Source organism: Mya arenaria, chromosome 3 (genome assembly GCF_026914265.1).
Source record: "Mya arenaria isolate MELC-2E11 chromosome 3, ASM2691426v1".
Taxonomy (NCBI): domain Eukaryota; kingdom Metazoa; phylum Mollusca; class Bivalvia; order Myida; family Myidae; genus Mya; species Mya arenaria.
Genome location: NC_069124.1, coordinates 90371529 through 90393526, shown reverse-complemented (window position 1 = coordinate 90393526; position 21998 = coordinate 90371529). Strand labels below are relative to the sequence as shown.

The 21998-nt window shown below is 36.1% G+C and overlaps 1 protein-coding gene across 4 annotated transcripts in view; it reads right to left on the bottom strand.

The window, feature by feature from the left end:
- LOC128226006 (activated RNA polymerase II transcriptional coactivator p15-like) overlaps window positions 1-21998 on the bottom strand; it is a 50786-nt gene that overhangs the window by 961 nt on the left and 27827 nt on the right. Inside the window, exons 1-3 of one of the 4 annotated variants that reach the window (XM_052935900.1) lie at window positions 10402-10482; window positions 5523-5585; window positions 403-525 (exon numbers count right to left, since the gene is read on the bottom strand). In XM_052935900.1, the coding sequence (XP_052791860.1) occupies window positions 403-525; window positions 5523-5582 (183 nt within the window). In that variant the 5' untranslated portion in view covers window positions 5583-5585; window positions 10402-10482. Of the gene's footprint in view, window positions 1-402; window positions 526-5522; window positions 5586-9920; window positions 10059-10203; window positions 10269-10401; window positions 10483-21998 lie in introns of those variants that run through there. The other 3 variants (XM_052935899.1, XM_052935898.1, XM_052935901.1) reach the window with 3 other exon arrangements.

Sequence of the window (21998 nt, the reverse complement as noted above, 5' to 3'; positions counted from 1 at the left end):
TCATCAACTTTCAAGCAAAACAGTTATAAATCATATAAATCATTCTATTTTTTTGAAAAACCTGTTTTAAAAGATAATCATGTACCCGTACTTAGTCACTCTGAAGACATTGACATTTGATCGACAGTCTATAGCCTACATCACCACCAAATTAGAGGACCATAGGTCCAGACGTTCTCTTAATTTTTTGCAACCTTGAACTTAGACCTACTGACCCCAAACTACTAGGGGTCATATGCTGTTTATGACCAACCCCTATACAAAGTTTCACAACCGTATGTGCTAGCATTCTCTAAGGTTTGGTCTACTAACCAACCTATCAACATTTACAAACAAATATAACCTGATAACAATATCCTTTGATTTTTGTGTGAACATTCATGTTATAACTGTTTAGATCACCTGAAAACTATAGTCTCCATTTGGACCTTTGGCAGCAGATGCTGCCTTCTTTTTGGGTGGTTCTTCTGCCTTTTTCTTTGGTTCTTTTTCTTTCTTTTCCTGCTTTGCTTTTTTCTTTTTAGGCTGAAGAATAAAATATGTGAGCGCCATGTTGTCAGGAATATATGGACAATTGAATGAAATATGCATGTACTGAAATGAAAGGCAGTTTAAAAAATTTGACCATTCAAAGTGTGAGGATAGTGTGTTATGACCATGACCTTTGACCTCAAAATCCATAGGAGTCATCAGCTGGTCACCAAAAACCTTAATGTCAAGTTTAAGGGCCATGGGTGCAGGCATTGTCAAGTTATCACACAGACAAGCTTTTTCCTATCAAGGTCACTGTGACCTTGACCTTTGACCAGTCGACCCCTTATATCATAAGGGGTCATCTATAGGTCAGGCCCAACTTCCATATCAAGTTTGATGATCATAGGTTCAGGCATTGTTGAGATATCACTGGGAAAAGATTTGTTATTTTTTTTCATTAAAGGTTACTGTGTCCTTGACCTTTGGCCTGCTGACCCCAAAGTCAATAGGGATCATCTTCTGGTCAAGCCCAACCTTCATGTCAAATCTGATGACCATAGGACCAGGAATTGTCGAGTTTGCTTTCAAGGTCACGGTGACCTTTACCTTTGACCCCTAAAATCAATAGGGGTCATCTACAGATCAGGCCCAACCTCCAAGTCAAGTTTGAGGGCCATGGGTGCAGGCACTGTTGAGTTATCACATAGAAAACCTTTTATCATTCAAGGTCACAATGACCTTGACCATTGGCCAAATGACCCCTAAAATCAATAGGGGTCATCTACTGGTCAGGCCCAACCTCCAAGTCAAGTTTGAGGGCCATGGGTGCAAGTATTGTAGAGTTATCACTCAGACAACCTTTTACCATTTAAGGTCTGTGTGACCTTGACCTTTGAGCCAATGAGTCCTTAAATCAATACATTTCATCTACTGGTCAGGCCCAGCCTTCATGTCAAGGTTAATGACCGTACGTCCAGAAACTGTTGAGTTAACACTTAGACAAGCTTTGGTCTACTGACAGACCGACCGACATGTGCAAAGCAATATATCCCTCTTCTTCGAGGGGGGGGGGGGGGCATAAAAATAGTCATTTTTTAAGTCCTTTGACCTTGACCTTGAACCGAGCTGTTAATATGCACTCTGCACATGGTCTCATTATGGTAAACATCTGTGGTGAAGTATTTCAAAACACTGCAAGGGGTTCAATAGATGTATATGGAGCAGAAATCAATTTGTAGTCATATGCATTTGACCTCTAAGTGAGACCTTGACCATGGACCAAGCTGGCTGTTACATTTGCTGTGCAACATGGTGAAGATTTGTGGCAAGTTATCTCAAAATCCTTCCACCTTGGAAGAATTATGGGTCGGATAAGATTTGTGACAGACATACTGACAGACAACTCTAGCAAAAACAATACCTCTCCCCATTTCTGGCTGGAAACATTTGAAGCAAATGTAGTCTTTACCTTTAAACATGGCATTTATTAAATATTTGGCTAAAGGGCTTGACCATGTAGTTTCCATTGCATTATAAGTATTCCCAAGACAAAATGGTAGCAGACAGATGGAAAGACAGCGCAACTACTTTTTGCCTCTGAAGGATGGCATATAAAAGTCCAGTTTAGAATAAGTCATAATGGTTTATAATAACAGTAATAATAATGATCTATCATGTTAGAACTAGTTATATCATAAACAACTTCATCATTCATTGTACTAACTAAACATGCACCATTAACAAGAGTTGTTGTAAGACAGCGCCCTCGACTATGTCGTTTTGACTAAGAAGTGAATACAATAACTATGTAATATGTGCCTGTCAAAAGCAATAAAACAATCAAATTGAAAAGTGAACAAGAATTGCAATTTGACAAAACCAGTATTTTAATGATCGGCAGAAGAGATTCAGTTTCAACTGTTTCTTCTATTTTTTTGTAACAGTGACCTTGATCCTAAGGGCCCCAAAAACAATCCCATGGAAGACCTCCATAAACTCTTCCTACATATCAAGTTTGGTCACAGTATGTCAACCATAACTGAAACAGTAGTCTATTTTTAGTAACAGTGACCTTAACCCTAGGGGGCCAAAAGGCAATCCATGAAAGCTCTGCATAAACTTGTCCTATATACCAAGTTTGGTCACACTATGTCAACCCTTACTTGAGTTATTCAGTACTAACCATATTTCTATTTTGACCTTGACCTAGACCATAACTCTCGGGCCCAAATCACAATATCAGGAAAGGTCTCTATAAACTCTTCCTAAATACTAAATTTGGTACCAATATGAAGACCCTTACTTAAGTTATTCAGTACCAACCCTTTTTCTATTAATAGTAACCTTGACCTTGATCCTAGGGGCCTCAAAGCATTCCCATAAAAGGTCTCCATAAACTCTTTGTATATATTATGATCATTCTTTTTGCATTATATTTTGTTGCAAAATATTAAATAATAATGTTTTAAGTACAATAAAAAATATACATTTAAACTTAAAATTGACTTATCATATTTAGTATAGAAATGATTGTCTATTGATATAGAATTGACTCAGATAACTTACAATATCATAACTTGATATTATAAACATTATATATTATATTTTGTATTTTTGTCATCATATTTGCAACTTGCATAACTTCAGTAATTTCTTAAGCAAACACTTAATTCTTATTTTTGACTGTTCGTCACTACATTTTAGCACCTTTTTTGTTCTATGGTTTTGCTAATCATAAGAATTAGGCTTAAACACCTATGCAAGCCAGACATGTTGTGATAAGCATATATTAGATCAAAGAAACAAAGATTATCTAAAGGAAACTCTTAATTCTAAGCTGAGTAAAACTCTTTAAGATGACAATGTCAGTTGTTGGCATCTCAGCCTCAAATTTAGTATTTAAACCCATGACTTCCCAGTCCAGGTTGTCATTTAACCTTGGACAATACATATCTGAAGTCTGATTTGGGTACTTGTCATCTTATTCACAGGTATGTGGTTTTACTCTTTTATTAGATTGTTATTATATTTTTGACTTAAAAGCTTGGAATTCAATTAAAAGTTCTTTAAATAGGCTAAAATAAGTATAAAATGTACAAATGTATATTGTTGTTACAATTATGTTGCAAATACACACTGTTGACTTTATAATTCACTTGTACTTTATATTAGTCATACAAGTTGTTTCTCTATTTTAATACATTCATATTTATTGGTACCTTTCACATTGCTAAGCGTTGTTATTATCAATATTCCCCAAATATTGTTAATATTCTTAATAATCACATATTCATGTATTTACATCATTATGCTGATTTACTTTAATATTTTGTTTATTATAAATGGTCATTTAACCTTGGACAATAAATATCGGAAGTCTGATTTGGGTACTTGTCATCTTATTCACAGGGACGACCCCCTCTAGCATTCTTCGCTGTGCCGTCTCCGGTTGTAGTTAGTCCAACACCGAAATAAGCGTCATAAAATATATACCAAGTTTGGTCTCTTTATGTCAAACCTAGCTAAAATTATTCGATACATAAGGTGACTTTGATGCCATCCAGCCAGAACAATGACGCAAGTCATTTAAATAACTTGTTTTCCCTTTATGAAAATGTGGTTAGGAATATAACAAGAGCAGTCATAAGACAGCGCGCTCGACTACGCCGCTTTGACTTAGAATACAATGACGATGTAATAATACCAAGTTTGGTTTCTTTATGTCAAACCTAACTAAAATTATTCGATACATTCGGTGACTTCGATGCTGCCCTCCCACCAGCCCACCCAAACAATGACACAAGTCATTCAAATAACTTGATTTCCCATTATGAAAATGTGGTTAAGAATATACAAATATGCCTTTCAAAGGAAATCAAAATAAAATAAAATTCAAGGGCCATTATTTGTATTTAGGCTTAAAACGGAGTTATGTTTCTTGTTGTAAGATGGTCGTAAATAATTTTGAATTTTATTAAGTGCATTTAATGAACGGTATAGAAGTTTTTTTTATTAAAATATCAACTTGCCCTTAACTTTTACTTGCCTAAAACTTTGCCATAACTTGTATTAAGGATATGGATTTATGTAACCTCATTGTGTGATGGTCCTGAACAACTGTGTGAAGTATTAAGTTAATTGAACGAATATTATAGAAATTATTAATAAATATCCCAACCTGCCCTAAAACTTTAACCTAAGTTCCAGTCAATCAGTGGCCATAATTTGTATAAAGAATAGTATGGGGTTATCTTACCTCATTATGTGATGGCCCTGAACAACTGTGTGAAGTATTAAGTCAATTGAAAGAAGGGTTTTGGACTTATAAGTGAAAATCCCAACTTGCCCTAAAACTTTAACTGGACGCCGACGCTGGGGCGAGTAGTATAGCCCTCCTTATTCTTCGAAAAGTCAAGCTAAAAATGATATCATCAACACAATTGTTGTGTACTGTGTCAGCATCTTCATCGATTTTCATCGTGTTAACTCATATCTTAACAAGAAATGCCGCAATGCGATGAAACCAGGTTTCCGATGATTGACAGAAGAACTTTAGCCGGTGTTGTGAAAATTATAATTAAGTTGATTTGTTGTGTGTTGTGTGTATGTATAAGAACATGCCAAATTGGTTAGAGGATATACACAGAAGACAGGAAGTATGCATAAGAATGGAAGTAAACATTAAAGGGAAAGGTTAATCAATTAAAAAAGATGATTATGTTACTTTGTCATGGCACATATATATATTGTTATCATCAGTGATTTTAGTAAATCATCAAACTCTGGTGCTGGAAAATGAAAATGATTTTAAAGAAATTTGTTCACAAATATTTGGATTTTGATAGATTTTTAAACTTTGTTGAAATAATTCATTTTGTGAAAACCTGGTTAAAAATTTGAATGCCAAAACAATCAAACAGAGTATGGGCAAGTTTCTGTTACCCAGTTAATTCAGTTGAGCACTGTCTTGTATTCTGATATTCATGGGTTAAAGTCAAGCTCCACTCTAGGCGTACTTCCCTAAGGTGTACTTCACAAAACAAGCTTACCTCCTCTATGTCTGAGCTGGACTCATCCGAAGATGACACAAATTCCTTTGACTTGGGCATCACCTGGAAAAGTATAAAAGCTGACCAATGAACATGTCTTTGTATTTGCTAGGTGTTATGCTTAAACTATAGTGCCTTATTTGAATGTACTTCTCGTATGCTTGTAAGCTAGTATGCGATGTACCATATCGCTTATTAATTATATGCATACCGGTAACTGTATTTTGTATTATAAATTGTGTTGAATTGCATAATTATCAAAAACATGAAATTGCAAATATTGAACAGCTCAAACATGTACTATACATATATATATTATGTAATATCAGTGTATATGTTTATCAATTGTAAATACGTTTTGCTCTTCATCATTGGAGGAAATATATATATAATACATTATACGCTACACTTTAAACTAACCAATGCACAAGTCATGTACAAGTACTATGTTTTATATGCTACACTTTGAACTACTCTAAGTACATGTACTTTGTATTATATGCTACACTTTAAACTACCATAAGTACATGTACTATGTATTATATGCTACACTTTAAACTAACCAATGTACTTGAAAGTTTACTATGCTTTGTGCACCTAACAGGGTTCAAACTCATGACCTCTCGCTCTGCAGGTGGACACTCTTACCTTGCTATGAAAGCTAGCTCTATAGCCAGACATTTTTAGAGCTGCTATATACATAGCGTATACCTGGTTACACATTCCCCCTCCATTTTGAAATTTGTTCTTGAATTTCGGAGACAAAGGCAAATTTGCAATGACCTAGAGGCTTATCGTGCAATGCCTGCCCTAAATTAGGAGCCAAATGTAAGGCTGCACAAATGGCCATGTGCACCTGTCGGAATTCGAACCCACAACCTCTTGTTCTGCAGGGGTACACTCTACCACGTCGCTGTAAAAGCTAGCTCTACAGCAAGACGGTATAAGTGCCGTTATATACATATGCAGTACCTGATTACATCTATCATTGTTATATACCCACTTATTTTTTTTCTAAAGTTATTTAATCCTTAGACCCGCTGAGGCTTAATATTTTGGCATTTTTTTAACTTGGTCGACATGTAGAGCTCTATTAACTAAAAAAAACAATTTAGAAGGGTAATATTTTTTATCTGTACCTAAATCGTACGCTTCTTTTTGTTTTAATCATCAAAATTCAAATGATTTAAACATAAAAATCCATTTTTTTTTTAAATATTTATTATACATCAACCTTTATTGTGCCTTAAAAAAGAAGAAAAATGGCTTCAACGGATATATCAATAATCAATCATGACAAAAGCTCCCTAACAACAAAAGGATTTCATTTTACTAGTTATTCTCATTTACTAGATGTACAAAGCTGGTTGTGCATTCCATGAATATTAAATATTACAAATTGTACATTGCATCTCGCACAACCTTTTCAGCCTAAACAACAGACATCATGAAATTTCGGGCAGTGTCAGAAAATCTCAAAATGTCTTGAAGCAACTGTGCTGTGCACCAGATGATCAATTTGCAAGAAAAAAAGAAAATTGTCGAAACTTCATAAACTTGGTATTAATGTGTACAAATTGCATTGAAACTTACTAACTGAAGTACCACATAGTTTACAATTTATTTAAGTTTAGCAGTTATTTTGTATTTTTCCATTAAAAAATATTACTGGGTATGTCTACCTAGTAGAATTTATTCCTTATGCGTGATTGGCTAGTCGGTGTTATCACGTGATATTACGGAGTTAGATGTACAGTTTAAATATGTCACCTGATTAGAGTAAGCTGTCGTAGCTCAGTGGATACGATACTAGATTGCAATTTTGGCGACACGGGTTCGAACCCGGTCTCCGACACAATTTTTTTTTTACATTTGATTTTGGTACTTTTTTACAATTATGATATAAAAGCGTAACACATTCTATTAAATAATTGTCCTGAGATTTGTTACAGGAAAAAACTTTTTTTGGTGCCAATCTGGTGTACAGTCAGACCCTTTAATATCTGAAATTAAAACAATTTAATCTGATCAAAAAGATTTAATGTTCCCATAAGAATCTAAAGAAAATCTCAACACAGCGACCAAGTTAACCGCCATTGGTGGAATTAACAAAAAAAACCCGGAATACCACAGGTCCGAATATCGGACCCATTCCAAAAGCAAAATATAAGATATTTTTCCCAATCTTCAGAAAAAAAAACACAATAATTTTTTTTTTTTTTTTTTAGAAAGTCTTTTTTCTGGTTCATTTTCAACATCCTAATAAATTATGTGATGTAAAGTTTTTTTAATAATTAAACTCGGAAAATATCATTGATTTTCATCACATTCAGATATCTGTATGAATATTATCTGTCATGATTGTTTTTTTGCAATAGATACATGTATTTACACCCAAGGATTGATATTTCAGCCATTTTGGGTCTTTTAAAGGGAAATAAACTAATAAAAAATCATTTCCTAATTCACAGGAGACTAGACAGCTTTTTCTTTTAACTGTAAAATTTCCAATTTTCGGCATTTTCACGACACAAAATTTCCCAAAATGTCTAAGGCCTTTTTCCCAAATTGGGCAGAAAAAGCCCTGAGAGTATGCAAGGTGGTTTGTAAGTCAGAGTTTAATACTATATTGTATTCGTGGGTTGTATGTCGTGGTTGTGGGTGGTTTGATAGGGGGGGGGGGGGGGGGGGGGGGCAAAACCTGGAAACCCCTTTATCCCTTGTGGATTTTTAGCTTTTATAAAATAATTACAAATCACGATAAATAGTTGTATTGTGTCCCATGATGTGACAAGCAGCCCATTAATTGTGTTAATTTTTGTTCAGGGTCAAGACTGATTTTACCCAAATGGGACCACAGGCAACTATTTATAGCAGTCATTCTAAAATGCCGTCCAGGCTTTTTTTTTAATGATGGTTAGCCAGGCTAACCATCATTAAAAAAAAGCCTGGACGGCATTTTAGAATGACTACTATTTATAGTATACAGCTGTTGGGATCTACTTTCTGTATCTCTCTGTTCTGTTACGTAGAAGGGTCACCTCAGGCATATATCTACGGGGGAGGGGTTCTAGTAGCGCTGAGGGAGAGCTTTTTTAAAGCCATCGACTGTAGATGCGGACACAACACTGTCACCAGTCTGTTGGATACACAGCGGTCCTGTGGGGGGTGGGGGGTCCTGTGGGGGGCTAAGTTCCAGTGTGTTGAGCATTTCTGTCACACAGCCTTCTTCCTTAGTCTTGTAGTTGTTTAGGATGAAACTTGCTCCTAGGCATTGAATTTTTTCTAGTTTATCAATGTCTTTCTTCAGGTATGGGTCCCATATAACTGAGCCATATTCTAATTGAGATCTTATGAGTGCAATAAAGGCAGTTTTCCGGCATTCTAGTGGACAATGTTTCAAGTTACGACGAAGGATTCCAAGTGTAGAGTTTGCCTTTTTGCAGATGATTGCTATGTGGTAAGACCATGTAAAGTCATTTGATAAGTAATCCAAGGTAATGGTTTGAGTCCACGTGTTTCAGTATAGTATTGTCAAGTTCATAAAAGTGGGATGATTTACTTCTGACACTTACAATATAGCACTTTTTAGCATTAAATTTCATGCCCCATGTGGAGGCCCACTTTTCTAGTTCCGATAAATCTTTCTGGAGTTTAATGTGGTCTGAAGTGTTCTTTATCTGCCGATACAACAAACAATCATCCACAAAGAGTCGAAGCTGTGATTTGAAGCTCAAAGGGAGGTCATTTATATGGCAGAGAAACATCAGCGGTCCTAGGTCTGTTCCTTGTGGTACTCCTGAGTCTACGTGTATACTCATTGAGTTTTCACCTTCCACCACTACATTCATGGACCAGTCTTTCAAGAAAGATGACAACCACGCCAGGAGATGGCCTTTTACCCCGTAATGCGACATCTTCTGCAGTAGGTGATCATGGGGCACATGTCCATTTGATGTTTTTTTTTCAAAGGAATTCAGGAGGTCATGTAAGGAGACCATTAACTTTGTTTCAGTAGAGAATCCAGATCTAAAGCCATGGTTTGGTGATGTTAATACATTATGTTCTTCAAAGTGATTCAGTAGGTGGCTACAGATAATATGTTCTAATATTTTGCATGTTAGGCTCATTGGTCGATAGTTCTCAGCTGTATGTTTGTCGCCCTTCTTGAACACAGGGGTTTTGTTTGCGTTTCTCCAGTCCAGGGGAAGCTCGCCGCTGTTTAAAGAGGGTTGAAATACTGTATCATGCTCAAGCCTTTATCAAGTCTCTGTGATTCTAACATGAATGAGGGAAATGAAATAACTCATTAACAAAACTATATTAAATTTCAAAGAAACAGTGTGGCAGGTGTAAGATAGTTAAGTTGTATATCCGAAACCCAAGAAAGATGCATACATTATAGCGGACACTCATTCGGAACTTCTCGGCCATTTTTATCGAAAACAATCTCGGGTGTATTTGGACGGTTTACAAACTCAAAAAGTGGTACGTTAAAGTCCGCTGCAAGTAGATCGCGAATTAATTTTATTTAAACTTTATGACTTTACTCTTAGGAATCTTAATTATGTTTGTAATAATACACTCACTTGCAATCAATTTAAACTTAGATCAATAAATACAACTCTAACACACTGCGTTTAAGTAATGATATAATAAAAAAAAATAAAAAAATACGAACTACTTCAATTGATGCACCGGCATACATCCGAGGTTGTTTTCGATAAAAATGGCCGAGGAGCTCCGAATGGCAGACACTGTTACTTCAAGCAAAACTATCGAAACCGGTTTCGAAACTGCTAAAACCATTGGAACCAAAACTGAAACTGGTTTCGTATTAACAAAAACGCCCTATTACTCACAATAATGTATTACTCACAATAATGTATATGAAATCGTGCGCCTTTCTTTCCCGGATTTTGTTGTAATGTCGAAACAATAATGCGTTGTAAAAAGTAGTCATTACACCACCACTATTAGCCGGTTTTCAATAACAAAACACCGGTACCACGATTCTGACCAATTAATAATGTAATTGGGATGAAAGGTTATTTTATATGATAACAATAATAATTTTGATACAAAACATCAAATATGCCGCAAATGTTTTTGAAAGGCTGTCAGACTTTTTAAACCCTTCGTCATTTCAAACCCTAAAAGTGATATGGGCCGGCCCCTACCCCCACCCCTAGAACGAAGGCATTTCAATCCCTTATGAAATTTCAATCCCTTATATTATAAATATACTGACTTTTCAACCCCTTGATTTCTTACCTTTTTAAAATAATTGTGATAACTGAAACAATAAAAAAACGTATTTATTTTCAAAATCAAGACCATATTTGGAATAAAAACAAAAGCATACAAAAATCAAGAAATAAAAATATTTCGTGACCGGTAAACAAAAAAGTTAAATTAGAAAACATCAGAATAAAGAAAACGAGTATTTTGGTGAAATATGTGTGAAAATCAACGGAGTAAAAGTGAAATAAACCGGTTTTAAAGTTTCCGTGTGGACTGAATCAGCTGATTTGAACATCCGGCGATATGTCAACAAAGTTAAGTCGACACATAGCCATAGGTTTGAAACAAGGTGGATGCTGATCTGAAGTTTCTTTTTGAAGACTTTGTAAGGTAAACAACTTTATATCAAAATTAAAGCATTTTAAACCCAAATCATAGATATGGAAAATGGCTGGAAAAAGAAAGACATGTAAGAAGATAAACAATCATAAAAATCAACGTCGCCTCATAAATCACCTATTTCTGTGAATAGTAAACGTCCCAAAAAAACAACTTGCTGCGCCTGTAGAAGCAGTATCGCCTGCAATATACTACCAGTGAAAATTAAGGTACTCAAACCCCGGATCATTCTCCGTTTGCTACTACTATTAGCAGGAGATATACATGCCACCCCAGGTCCGGTCCGTAACCCCTGCACAGAATGTTATCGTCCAATTGCCTGCAACCATCGTGCTGTAAAATGTGTTGCTTGCTATTAGCGGTGGCACGTAAAGTGTCACAGAATCTCACCTTTCGAGTTTGTTGAACTATCCACCAGTGAAGATCCTTGGACATGTCACGAGTGTTCTAATCCATATAAATTCAATATTCATTCTTTGATGATATTACCTCCAGTGACCTTGATAGTGTTAATTCTAATCAACCAGACTACAATAATACTGAACAACATGATTCTAGTCATACTTCATCTGAAGATTTTATTGATTATTCCAAATTTGATGCTTTTAAACAGAAAGGTCTACATTTTGTACATTTTAATAGAAGGTCTTTACTACCACAATTATCAGAACTGAGACATTTCGCCACTACATGCAGAGTGGGTGTTATTGCAATCACAGAAACATTGCTTGATGAATCCGTTACAGATAACGAGGTAGCCATTCAGGGATACAACATTTTACGCAAGGACCGTAACAGGAATGGGGGAGGAGTGTGTTTATATATAAGGGAAGATGTTGCTTTCACATTGAGAACTGACTTACAAGTTGATACTGTAGAAGGTGTATGGGCTGAGCTGTTTTTATATAAAACTAAACCTATTTTAGTATCATCTTGTTATAGACCTCCAAACCAGTTTTTTTTATCAATGCTCCTATTAAAGAAATACGTTTAAAACAAAGAAGTGAGCCTTGGATTGATTCTGATATATTGGACCTTATAAAAAATAGGGATTTTTATAAGTATAAGTTTAGGAAAACAGGCAATACAGATTTTAACAAGCTCTTTTGCTCATTTAGAAACAAAGTTCAAAAGGCTGTTGAGAAAGCCAATTCTGAGTATATGTGCAACAAACTAGAAGAAAATAAACACAATCCAAAAAGTCTGTGGTCTCAGTAAAAGGATCTAGGATACAGTAATAGTAGTAAATCGTCACCTAATGTAGTTCTGAACATAGGTGACAAACTGTGTTTTGACGCTAAAACAATAGCAAATCATTTTAATCATTTTTTTACTACGGTCGCATCAGTTCTAGTGAAGAAACTGCCTGTTGCATCAAATTTATTCAGTGTTTCATCTAGTGTTTTTCAAAACTTCTACAAGCAGAGAAACCCTGAGTCAAAATCCTTTAAACTACATACTGTTTCAGAGCAATTTGTCCTGAATGAATTATCCAAACTAAATTGTTCAAAAAGCACTGGGCTTGATGATATTCCTGCTAGATTTCTAAAGGACGCAGCTCCTTTTATTAAGATACATATCGTTATGTTATGAAGACGACTGCATGTGTTCTAACTATTTATTATTGATACATATGATATTGGTGAGGATGGTACAGCTCTGACTGCTAGAGATAAACTGACCGCGCCTGTGTTGGCCTTATCATACAGGGTGAACTATAAATAGCGGGAGGAATTAATTTTTTGCCAAATAATGTTACATCTCCCTTCTTTACAAACAAAAGATATTATCAATAAATATATATGTGATTTGATATCAAATTATTTATATTTATTTATAGAGGAAAAGAGAGGGGAAATTTATTAAAGGTTGTCAGACTAATTTAAACATCAAACAACTAATTTAGATAAGTGATTCAATCAGCTTACAAGCGAAATGAACATCACATGGATTCAATTACTTTTGGTTTTACGGCCCTTCCTGACCTGGTCACGTACAGATTGTGATTGATACATGGAGAGGAAGTACTGCCAATTAGAGGGCTTTCCGAATCTTTGATGTCAGACTGGGTAGGTGTTTGACCTAAAGGCTTTTCCTGTATTTCTGGCTCTGAAAATTGACCATGGCAGGGCTCATTGGTCTTCAATAGATCCCGCCTATTTCGTGTGTACATAGACCCATCTGGGCACTGAACAGTGTATGATCTTTCATTTCATTCATTCATTTAACTTGTCAACTACAGTTGCTGGTCTCCAAGTTTTATTTAATTATTGGATCATTGTATTTTCTCAATATGTTAAGGGCTCTAGTGACCTTGCTTGTCTGTCATAATATTTCGTCCCCTTCTGTTTGCTATCCTGAATACCCTGCCTGACTAAATTAGGAGATATCACCTTGGGCATCAGATTTTCCTTAGATGTTGGGAGGATAGAGCACAATTGCCTGCCCATGTTTAACTGCGCAGGGGAATACCCTGACTCAAGAGGGGTGGTCCGGTATTCTATAATGCCAATAAAAGGATCACACCTAGCGTCCTTAGCCTTTGTAAGGAGTTTCTTACAAACTGACACATATTTCTCAGCTAGACCGTGATAGGGACTAATTGTCTGGTGATTGAAATCCCATTCTCTTGCAAAATCAGCGAACTCCTGAGAGATATAACAGGGACCACCATCAGATATTACCTTCTCACTAATTCCCCATCTGGCCATTATGCGTTTCATTCTGTTTATGACCGTGGTGCTTTTCATATTGGGCGATTCCTTGACCTCAAAATACCTGCTATAGTAATCCACTACCAGAAGATAGTTCCTGTTTTCCCAGATTAATAGATCAGTGCCTATAATTTGCCATGGATAATCAAGAATCTCAAGGGAAATTAATGGCTCTTTTGGGTTTGATTTTCTGTGTTTTAAACAGGTGTTGCATTTTAAAACGAGATTGGTAATATCAGCCGATATTCCTGGTCAAAACATAACATCCCGGGCCCTTGTGAGACATTTCTCAACTCCCATGTGACCTGTGTGAATGAGTTCAAGCATCTGAGACTGCATTGGTTTGGGGATGATTATTTTATTTCCTTTCATGACTAACCCATCAATAGTAGTTAACTCATCACGGAAATTCCAGAAGGGCAATATCTGGGACGGACACATTTTTCTAGAGGTTGGCCAACCTTGAAGTATAGTCTGTTTCAACAATACTAAAGTCTCATCTTGACTTGTTTTGTCCTTCAATTCATTCAATTTTCTGTCAGATACAGGTAAATGAGACATAACCATATATACCTGCATGTCCATGCCTTGTGACAATTTAGGGAACGTTTCATTTAGAAAGTTCCTGCTTAGTGTGTCTGCAACTGGTACTTGTTTGGATGGATAATATTTGATGTCAAGATCATATTTCTGTAGCTGTAGTAGCATACGCTGCAATCTTGCAGGAGCTGTGTTTATTGATATTTTTGAAAATAGAAACTAACGGCAAATGATCAGTTTGCACGTTGACTTTGTGACCATAAACAAAATGGTGGAACCGCTTGCAGCCGAACAAAATGGCAAACATTTCCTTCTCAATTTGTGCGTAATTGACCTCAGTTTGTGTGAGTGATTTTGATGCATATGCAAGTGGCTTTCCGTCTTGCATTATTGTTGCTCCGAGACCAAACTTGGAGGCACCAACTTGCAATGTTAATGGCTTGCTTTTGTCATAATAGGATAAAACCTGATTCGGGTCTGTGATGATTTGTTCATTTTGTCAAATGCATCACTTTGTGCAGTTTCCCATCAGAATTCAACTTCTTTAGACAGTAATTGTCTCAGAGGGGCTGTTACATCTGCCATGTTTGGGGCAAATCTAGACAGATAGTTTACCATACCTAATATGGTTTCAAGTTCTGATTTATTTTTTGATGGCTTCATTTTCTGTATAGCCTCTGTCTTTGATGTTGATTTTTTCAAACCTTCTGATGTGAGAAGGTGACCAAAGTAGTCTACTTCTGATACCCCGACCATCATGAGACCTCTTTAGGACTGCTATAAGATTGGAGTCATGTTCCTCTCTAGATGACCCATACACTAGTATATCATCCACGATGACAGCTACGCCACTAAGACCTTCAAGACAAGCATCAATCTTTTGCACAAAAAAGATCACCACTTGACTTCAGACCAAAGGGAACTCGGACATATCGGTACCTTCGATATAAGGTGTTAAAACATGTAAGGAACGATGACTCTCTCTCAAGTTTCAATGCCCAATAACCACTCCTAGCACCAAGCTTTGTGAAGTACTTTGCGGCTGAAAGCTGAGGCAATATATCATCCAGAGATCTTAAAGGGTAATGTGGATGTTGAATGGCCTTATTCAAGTCACGCGGATCCAGACATATACGATTTTTGCCATTGGCTTTTTTCGGCAACGACCATTAAACTAACCCAGTCAGTGGGTTCATTGACCTTTTCGATGACACCTAATGACTCCATGCGGAGTAACTCATCCTTGACTTTTTCTTGTAATGCTATAGGGACCTTTCTTGGGGGATGCACCACAGGCTGGACAGTGGGATCAATGTGAATCTTGCATTCACCGGCTAGCAGACCAATGCCATCAAACACTTCCTTGTATTCCTTTAATACCATGTCCTAAGTGAGGGGGTTGACCTGGGAATCTGACATAACTGTGTATGTGAGATTTATGAGTTCAAAGTCAAGATATGATTGGAGACTTAGCAAAGGACTTGAATGTGTGTCAACTACATGAAAGTAAACATCCTTTGTTTGGCCAGTTCCAGGATGATTACACCTTAAAGTAATGCATCCCTTTACATTTAACGTGCTTCCGTCATAGGCTGAAAGCTTTGAATGTGAAGCTTCCAGAACTGACTTTATGCCTATGTCTCTAAAGGTTTTGTATGGCAATATATTCACTTGACTACCAGTATCAATCTTGAACTGTACCGACAAATTGGAAGGACCTACCTTGAACTCTGCAAACACCTGGCCATTCCTAACAGTGGACTCAACATTGTCAATCACTAAATTCTTGAAATCATGAGTACAAGAATTGTCATTGTCAATAACTTCATTTACACTTCTACACACTGATGCAAAGTGGTTCCATTTTTGACATTTGTGACATTGTTTTCCCTTTGCGGGACACTGGTGTTGATATTGGTGTTTCCGCCCACAATTTTGGCAAGTCCGGGTAACGTCTTCTCCCAAAGTGACGCGCTGTTGTCTTCTCTGCTCCCACTGGCCTGAGGAATTGTGACCAGGCTGGCCTGAGGTGTTATGACCAGTAACCCTTCTTGAACGAACCACATTAACGGCTGCTCCTTGCGATGGTGCCTGCATTTCCCGCAGTTGTGCTTGAGCATATTTAAAGCTTTGACATATTTGAATAGCCTTGCTCAAGGTCAAATTTTCTCCCATATTAATGAGCTTTTCTCGGATTTTTTGTGATACTATTCCAAACACAATCCTATCCCTGATCATGTATTCACTGTCCTTATAATTGCAATCCTTCACCATTACTCTCAATTTGGTCAAGAATTCTTCGAAAGAAAGTTCTCCCTGTGTCATATTGTTGAAACGATACCGTGCAAAAACGGGGTTGACCGTCGGCTGTAGGTGTTTTGTAATCGCTTCACAAATGGCTGACAAATGTTCTCTGTCGGATGCTGACAGTTCTAGTGTTTTGTACAGGTCCCGACCCTTTTCACCCATCCAAAGTTGCAAATAGGTGATGTGTACATCCTCATCCTTCCCTTTAAGTGGACCCTTAAAAATAAGCTCACAGTGCTCTGTGAACTTCTTCCAAGCTTCCGGAAGGTTTGAGCTATTCCAATCCATACACGGTGTTGGAACACTTCTTAACTCCATTCTCATAGTGAACAGTTTATAAGATGCGTAAGCTATTAATTAACGATCCAATGTGAAAAATAATCCACATTTAATACTATATGAGCGATGAGTTCTTTTCTGACACCATGTTATGTTATGATGAACGACTGCATGTGTTCTAACTATTTATTATTGATACATATGATATTGGTGAGGATGATACAGCTCTGACTGCTAGAGATAAACTGACCACCTGTGTTGGCTGGCGGGCCTTATCATACAAGGTGAACTATAAATAGCGGGAGGAATTAATTCATTGCCGTATAATGTTACACATATCACATTTTTAATAAATAGTTCTATTGTTAATGAAAGCGTGCCAAAAGACTTAAAGAGTGCCAAGGTCAAACCACTTTTTAAGAAAAATAGTAGGTCAGAAGTTTCAAATTATAGGCCTGTTAGCATTTTATCAACTGTGTCAAGTTCTTGAGCGAGCTGTCTACACTCAGCTGGAATCCTTCTTAGTAAAAAATGGTTTGTTGTATGAATATCAAAGCGGGTTCCGTGGTAACTACTCTACCGACTCCTACCTAATATACCTTACAGATTATATACGTAGACAATCTTCTAAAGATTTATTTACTGGCATGATCATGTTGGATCTGCAAAAAGCTTTTGACACAGTAGATCAAGATATTTTATGCCGAAAGCTACAGGTCTTGGGTGTGGAGTCGGTGGAGTGGTTTCGCTCATACCTAATCGACAGAAAACAGTCTGTTCATGTTAACAATACCAAATCAGATTTTGATCAAGTTGTGTGTGGTGTACCTCAAGGAAGTATATTGGGTCCTCTGTTGTTTTTATGCTACATTAATGACATGAATACAAGCATCAGTTCTAATTGCAAACTTATACGTTATGCTGATGACAGCGCTATCTTATTTTCTCATAAAGACCCTGATATTATTAGACAAGTTCTTGGTCAAGAATTGCAAAACTGCAGCGGTTAATGTGGTTAACTGATAACAAATTATCCCTTCATTTAGGAAAGACCGAATGCATTCTTTTTGGCTCCAAACGTAAACTTGGCCAAATAGGGGATTTCAGCATTCAATGTAATGGCCATGAAATCAATTCTCAAGATTCAGTCAAATATCTTGGGTCAATTTTGGACTCTGATTTGTCAGGTACATCTACTGTGAACAATATTGTTAAGAAGGTTAACTCTGGAATCAAATTTTTATATAGACAACGTGAATTTTTAAACAAATCTCTTAGGAAAAGTCTTTGTAATGCATTAGTTCAATGTCATCTTGTCTATGCTTCATCATCTTGGTACTGTGGCCTTACCATGAAGTCTAAAAATAGACTCCAGGTGGCACAAAATAAAGTTGTTCGTTTTATTAACAATTCACATTGTACAACCTCACTTTCAGTGGCAAGTTTTGCTGATCTTGGTTTTTTTAAATGTCGAACAAAGATGTAGACAACTTAGGCTGAATCATGTACACAAAATATTTTATGACAAGTGTCCAAGTTATATGAAGGATAATTTTGCCAAATATAACGAAGTTCACTCATATGGCAGTAGATCCAACTTAAAATTTTATGTCCCACATTATGGTGGTTTTACAGCAGCTTCTTTTTATTTTAATGGTATACGGGATTAGAACATGCTTCCAAATAACATCAAAGACACAGAATCAAAGTATGTTTTTAAGAAATTAGTCGAAACTCACCTCTTAAATGAGATGGAGAAGTTTGAAAAGTCTTTCTTTTTGTATTCATAATTTTTATGTATTAGATAAATATAAGTGCACTTTCTAAGAATACGCACAATTTTTATATAGTTGCTTTGGTAATTTTTAAATATTCCTTAACTATTTATATAATTGTGTGGTATATCATATAAATATGTAATACTGATAGTAGTTTATTTGTGATATATGTCATATATTAATTTAATTTATCTGAGTATATGATATAATATTATATACTACTGTTCACTAAATCGTTAAATGCCAACTTTAATACCTTAGACATGGACCCCGTTGGAAATAAGCTTTTGTACTTGTGCAAATCTTTACGGGTTATCCTGTGCAATGTCATTTATTATGTTAAACTTTATTTGGTAAAACTTTATTTATAGATAGCTTTATCATTGACACCAGAAGTTCTAGTTGTTTTAAATCACATAATTTATATCACAAATTTCAGAATAGATCGATATGCTAAACGTAATAGTGGGGGTTTGGTTTTGTATTATAGGGATTATCTAAGTGAAGGAATTGAAATTATTAAGAATCATTATGATACGATTGTATGGCTAAAATTAGATCATACTTTTTTAACACCGCTGAAGATATTTATTTATAATTGGCAGCCCGTCCCTACCAGGTGTTTCCACTGACGTCGCACGACCTCTCTTTCCTTGAAAAAACTAAACTTCGCCACAATATTACGGATCTTGTCAAGCACTGGTTGCCCCGGGGAACGATGTACGCGCTCAAAGCGCATAGCGTTGGCTGTCTCCTTTGCGATTTTGAGTGTCTCATGGAGATGGTTTCGTAGCTTTTCTTCAGTGACATCGGCAGGTTTGCTTCCGGTCGCGTTGTCTTCAGGGATACTGGTGAAAAAAAATGTTCCTCACTGACTGAGATTTGAGGTACGCTATGTCATCCCGTAGCTCCTCCCGCTGCCTTTCTAGCATAGTCACCCTTTCAGCCATCACACTTGCATCCACATCCGCCGATTCCACATTGTCCTCAAGTTTATTAACCCGATCGTCGGTACGTTGAATGTGATCCTCTAGAGCAATCCACAATTTACGTAAATCTTTCTAAAAGTCTGTTACCTTGCGCTCGAGTGTCTCGATTGAATTGAGTTTCTTTTCCGTTAGTATCTTGAAATAGTACAGCACTAGCCTTTACCAAGACTTCACTCACTGAAAAACTATTTTCAAGTTCCTCGGACGGGCCTCTCGGTTTTGATGATTTGCTTTTGTTTGAATTATTTCCACTAGAATTCTATCTTTCCTCTTTTTAGTCATGATTTAAAAACACACAATACATCCATATGCACAAAAGTCACAGATGAGGGAACTGACGCAATAAGATAAGATTTATTTCAAGTGGCTATATATTAATGCCACTATAAATAATTTGTCATTACTTCTAAAAGCAGGAGGCTATCATTTTTTGTGAATTAAATCTTTTCACTTAAGATTGTGAGCATATATCAAAGAAAAAGTCATTATTAATAACTGGTAACAAATAACTTTCCTGCCAATGGCAGTATCATTAATGAACAAACTACATGTATTGTAATAAGGAAGAAAACAGTGTCACTATCAATCACTGGTTGAACTATAATGTAAATGTCACTATAAAGAATGTACAGTAATCAAAATATTTCACTCTTGGTTTTTCATTGTCAACATTCTTTTCCTCTTGCTCTTGTTTATCTCCTTTTCATCTCCAACGTTCTTGTCACCCATTTGTTCGTCGCCATTTTTAGCTTTCAGTTCTTGACACGGCCAACATTCTTTTCATCCTGCTATAGTTCATCTATTTCATCTCCAAGGTTCCTGTTATCAATTCTTTCGTCAACATATCTAGCCTTTTTCTTGACACGGTCAACATTCTCCTCATCATGCTCTTGTTCATATCTATCATCTCCAGCATTAATGTCATCCATTTGTTTGTCGTCATTTCGCCATTCCATACTGTTCTAAGTCGAATTTTGGGTTATTTTAAGACTCTTGAAGCATTAAAATTGTGTGTTTTTTTCAAGCTCTTTCATTTGGTCTTACTTAGAAAAGTCTATCTATTATGTTTAGAGAGTTGTTTTACATTCCTTTCTGTTCTATCTCAAAATCTCCCGCTCTCATAATTTCCAGACTATTCTAAGTCTTAAATTTGCCAATGAAATCATAGTGTCAACGACACGTGTATCATTTCTTTAACAAATCCAAAATGTTTAAAAGTTAGAATAGTTTGGAATACTTGAAAAATTCACTTAATAACAAAAATGCACAATATCACATACACAAACTGTTCACCTCAATTATAACAGTATGAACAAACAATTTAACAATAGCGTGACATTTGTTGTCATTTTCGATTTTATAAAAGTAAATAATATAAAAAATAAATAACTGCATGCTTATGATTTTTTATATATCATCGACACAACTGCATTTTAAATGGTCTGTAAAAAATGAGTGAAATTACGTTTACAAACAAAACAGTTATAACAAGCTAAAATTTAAACTCAGTTATCTCAATACATTAACAGATAGAACAATATGAAATTCAAGCGAAGATGTTAAGCCTTGTTCTTGACACGGTCAACATTTTTCTCATCATGCTCTGGTTCATATCTATCGTCTACAACATTCTTGTTATCCATTTGTTCGTCGTCATTTTCAGCCTTGTTTTTGACACGGTCAACATTCTTCTCATCCTGCTCTTGTTCATCTCTTTTTCATCTCCAACATTCTTGTTATCCATTTGTTTTTCGCCATTTTCAGCCTAGTTCTTGACACGGTCAATATTCTTCTCATCATGTTCTTGCTAATCTCTACTATCTCCAATACCCTTCCCATCCCCTTTCTCCGCTCTGTCTTCAGTCTTATTCTGCTCACCGTGTGCTGTACGACATACAGAGATGTCCATGTTTGGATCCAATTATATTGTATTATCAGCATATGTTCATTCTTTCAATGTGTCAAGTTCTGCCAGTAGTTGTTTATTATTTCCTCTAGGTACAGTATGCGTCATGACGGGGGACGTGTTCCTTTTCTTTGAATATAATCATATTGAGTTTCTGAAGGTTAAGTCGCATCTGTTTGTTTACCATGTTTAGACTGTCAATTAACTGTTCCGACAAAAAGACTGTCTTGTCTAGATGAACACTAATAACCATGAACTCACGGTTAGCATCAGACACAGATAAACAATATTTGAATCTGGCAAATATTTCAGAGATTTGC